The 2,908-nt window shown below is 46.4% G+C and overlaps 1 protein-coding gene across 1 annotated transcript; it reads left to right on the top strand.

The window, feature by feature from the left end:
* Positions 1 to 302: 302 nt before the first annotated feature.
* Positions 303 to 2,649, top strand: LOC308163198 (nanos homolog 3-like; the record flags this gene model as incomplete). Its single annotated transcript, XM_080550715.1, has 2 exons — positions 303 to 651; positions 2,393 to 2,649. The coding sequence occupies 2 exons, from the start codon at positions 303 to 305 to the stop codon at positions 2,647 to 2,649; spliced, it is 606 nt and encodes a 201-aa protein (XP_080406841.1).
* Between the last annotated feature and the right edge of the window lie 259 nt (positions 2,650 to 2,908).

The following is a 2,908-nucleotide window of genomic DNA, read 5'->3' as shown; positions in this document are numbered from 1 at the left end:
TGCACGGTACCATCTGATTGGCTGTTGACAATCAAGGGTGCGTTCGTTTCGTAAACACGCTCTGTCTGTTCAGCACTCATGGAATGCCTCTTGTCCAATCAAATTACTTGGTCCCTTTATGAAGTTGACCCCCAGTGTGCGCTCCGGTGCTCTCAGAGCGAATTGACGAACGCAGCCATAAAGGCGTCAGGTGTGGGCGTGCGCTAAGCATTATTAAACCTCTTTGGAAACTGCGAGCAGCGGCACTCCCCACGCGTGTCTGGCAGAGCGTGTTTTCCCCTGGTACGGTCTAATCCAACACCATGGTGTCGATAACTGAGGAGATGGACATTCTCCAACTCCAACTGCGACTCCTAGATCTCATGCAACAGGAAAGACAAACGGACACTAAAAAGTCTGAAAATAATGGGTTCCAGCCCTGGGGAGACTACATGCAGCTAACGGGGACTGTCCAAGGGATCATGCAGGATAGAACGTTGACCTCCGAGCCGCCGACGGTCGGTGGAGACATTGTTACACCATCATCGTCGAGGCCGCGGGATGAGAACCATCTACCACAGCGGCCCGGAGAGGGACCCCGAGGCGGCGGCGCCCAGAGCCATGTCCATGTGCGTAAAGACGACGCCTCTTCTGGTCCGGCCAGGGAGACAGGTAAATAAGAACAATATTCCATTTGTTCATTTGCTTTAATGAAATGACTCTGCGAAATGACAATAATTAAACAAGTCCTGAGCAGGGCGAACGCAGGTGTAAACATTAGAACAGAATATATATATATATATATATACAGTGGTGTAGTCTAGTTTTTTCTAGTGGGTATACTGTGATTTTGCCCTCCCAGTCAGAGCGACACCTGTCCCGTAGCGACACCCCATACGCACCACCACACTCACTTATGCATACAGTATGCATCTACACCAGTGTTTGCTGCCTTGGGGGGGGGGGGGGGGTGGCATGGACTGTACTTGTACATCAAGCTGCCTCACGCTACAGAAACAGGAGATAGGCTCCTGCCCCCTAAGGGCCGTTAGGCTCGAGAACCATCGGTTCTCAAGGCTACTTACGTGGTCTTGACTACATGTCCACTTTCTCACCTGGTTCTTGCTCTCTCTCTCTCTGGTGTGCCGACACCATCCTGCTCTCTCTCCTTCTCTCCCTCTCTATCCTCCTCTCTCCCTCTTTTGCTGTCACCCAAACGGCAAATATAACAACCAGAGTATTTATAATTTAATAAGAGGTATACATTGAATTCATATAAAATCATAACATCATTCTAATTGAATATTGGGTTGCTGTGGGCAATAGAGTCAGATACTGTCTTTAATTACTCTCTCACCTGTAAGAAAATCGTATGTCCAACTACAAAAAACAGACATTTCCAATGAGTGAGGGTTTGTTCCAATGCTTCAATCCACTGTCCATGTACTGTAAATATGCCATTATGGTATTACCATAAAGCCCAATTCTAGCAGAATAAGAAAGATTGTATATCTACTTTAAGTAAAATAATAAAGTGCCTCCAGTTAGCTCTTTAGCTGGCATGTGTGCAGCAGACTAGCTCATCTAATCACCTCTGAGCTAGCTAGCTAGCTTGCTAGTTCTTTGACACTATTATTCACACCATGAAACTATAATCAGACACTTGAATGAATGAATGAATGAATGAATTAATGAATGAATGAATGAATCGTCTTTATTGTCATTGCTACAGTACAGGTACCAAACAACGAAATTTAGGAGGGGTGGCTCCCCTGGTGTTAGGAAAGGGGAAAAAACACTTTTAAAAAAATCACAAGAAGGGAAGGAGCTGGTTTACATAAATAAAGGCTATGTACACTATCCACTATACTATACTGTACAGATAGACGACTAGGGTTGTCATATTGCACAATAGTGTTATTGCACATTTATTTAAAGTGTCGCAGTTTGCAGGCTTGAAATGTACATATTTGTGCCTCAGCACTACACCTGATTTTTTCAGTCCAGCTGGCTGGCGAAATGAGGGAGTGCTTCGCCAACCAATCAGGTAGCGGTATTGCCCTGCCTCCCCCTACCATCCTAGGTTTCGCAAATTCGCGGCCCGCCCACCCCAAGGCTCTGTAGGGGAAATACTGAGACTAGCATTCTGAACGACTGGTTATGTGATAACAAACATGTCAGAAAGTTCGAAGTAAGTGCTTCGTAACACAGGTCTACGGGGTGAATTTTATGAATGAAAGTGAAAGTTCTGTCACAAAACGCCGTTACGTATCCTCGCGCATTTTCTAGTGGGTATACGCAAATCCTTGGCCTTTCCTAGTGGGTATACGGCGTAGTCCTGCGTATCACGTAGACTACACCACTGTATATATATATATAAAACATATGACTGTAGTGCAACATTCCCTAACAGGCAGCAGGCCTGCGCACAGACCCGGGAGACGCGCTCGATCGCCTCGCAAGTTCTGCAGTTTCTGCCGCAGCAACGGGGAGGCCGAGGGGGTGTTCACCAACCACTGTCTCAAGGACCAACACGGGAACGTGGTCTGCCCCTTCTTGTGGCAGTACGTCTGTCCACTCTGCGGGGCCACAGGGGCCCAGGCGCACACCAAGCGCTTCTGTCCCCAGGTTGACAGCGCCTACACCTCCGTGTACTCCAAGTCGCCGTAGGGAAGCGGACGACAAGTGTGCAACGATGCACCGCACTGTGGACTTACTAGTAGTTTGGAACAGGCCGACTCGTGTGCTTTTATTATTATTATTTTTACTCGTGTGAGTTTCTGGTTTATTTATTATTTTTGTGCGTGTCTTTGTCACTTATTGTTATTTGCAGTGTGGTTTTAGTTTTTAGTTTTTTAAATGCATGCCTCTTGACTTTGCTTTCTTAACAGCACATTTTGTTTTGAGTTTTTCCTTTTAGAAGTGAATG

This window comes from Nansenia antarctica (genome assembly GCF_963989245.1).
Source record: "Nansenia antarctica genome assembly, contig: SUPER_7_unloc_2, whole genome shotgun sequence".
Taxonomy (NCBI): Eukaryota; Metazoa; Chordata; class Actinopteri; order Argentiniformes; family Microstomatidae; genus Nansenia; species Nansenia antarctica.
The sequence above is the reverse complement of the archived record's forward strand: the minus strand, read 5'-3'. Positions and strand labels throughout refer to the sequence as shown.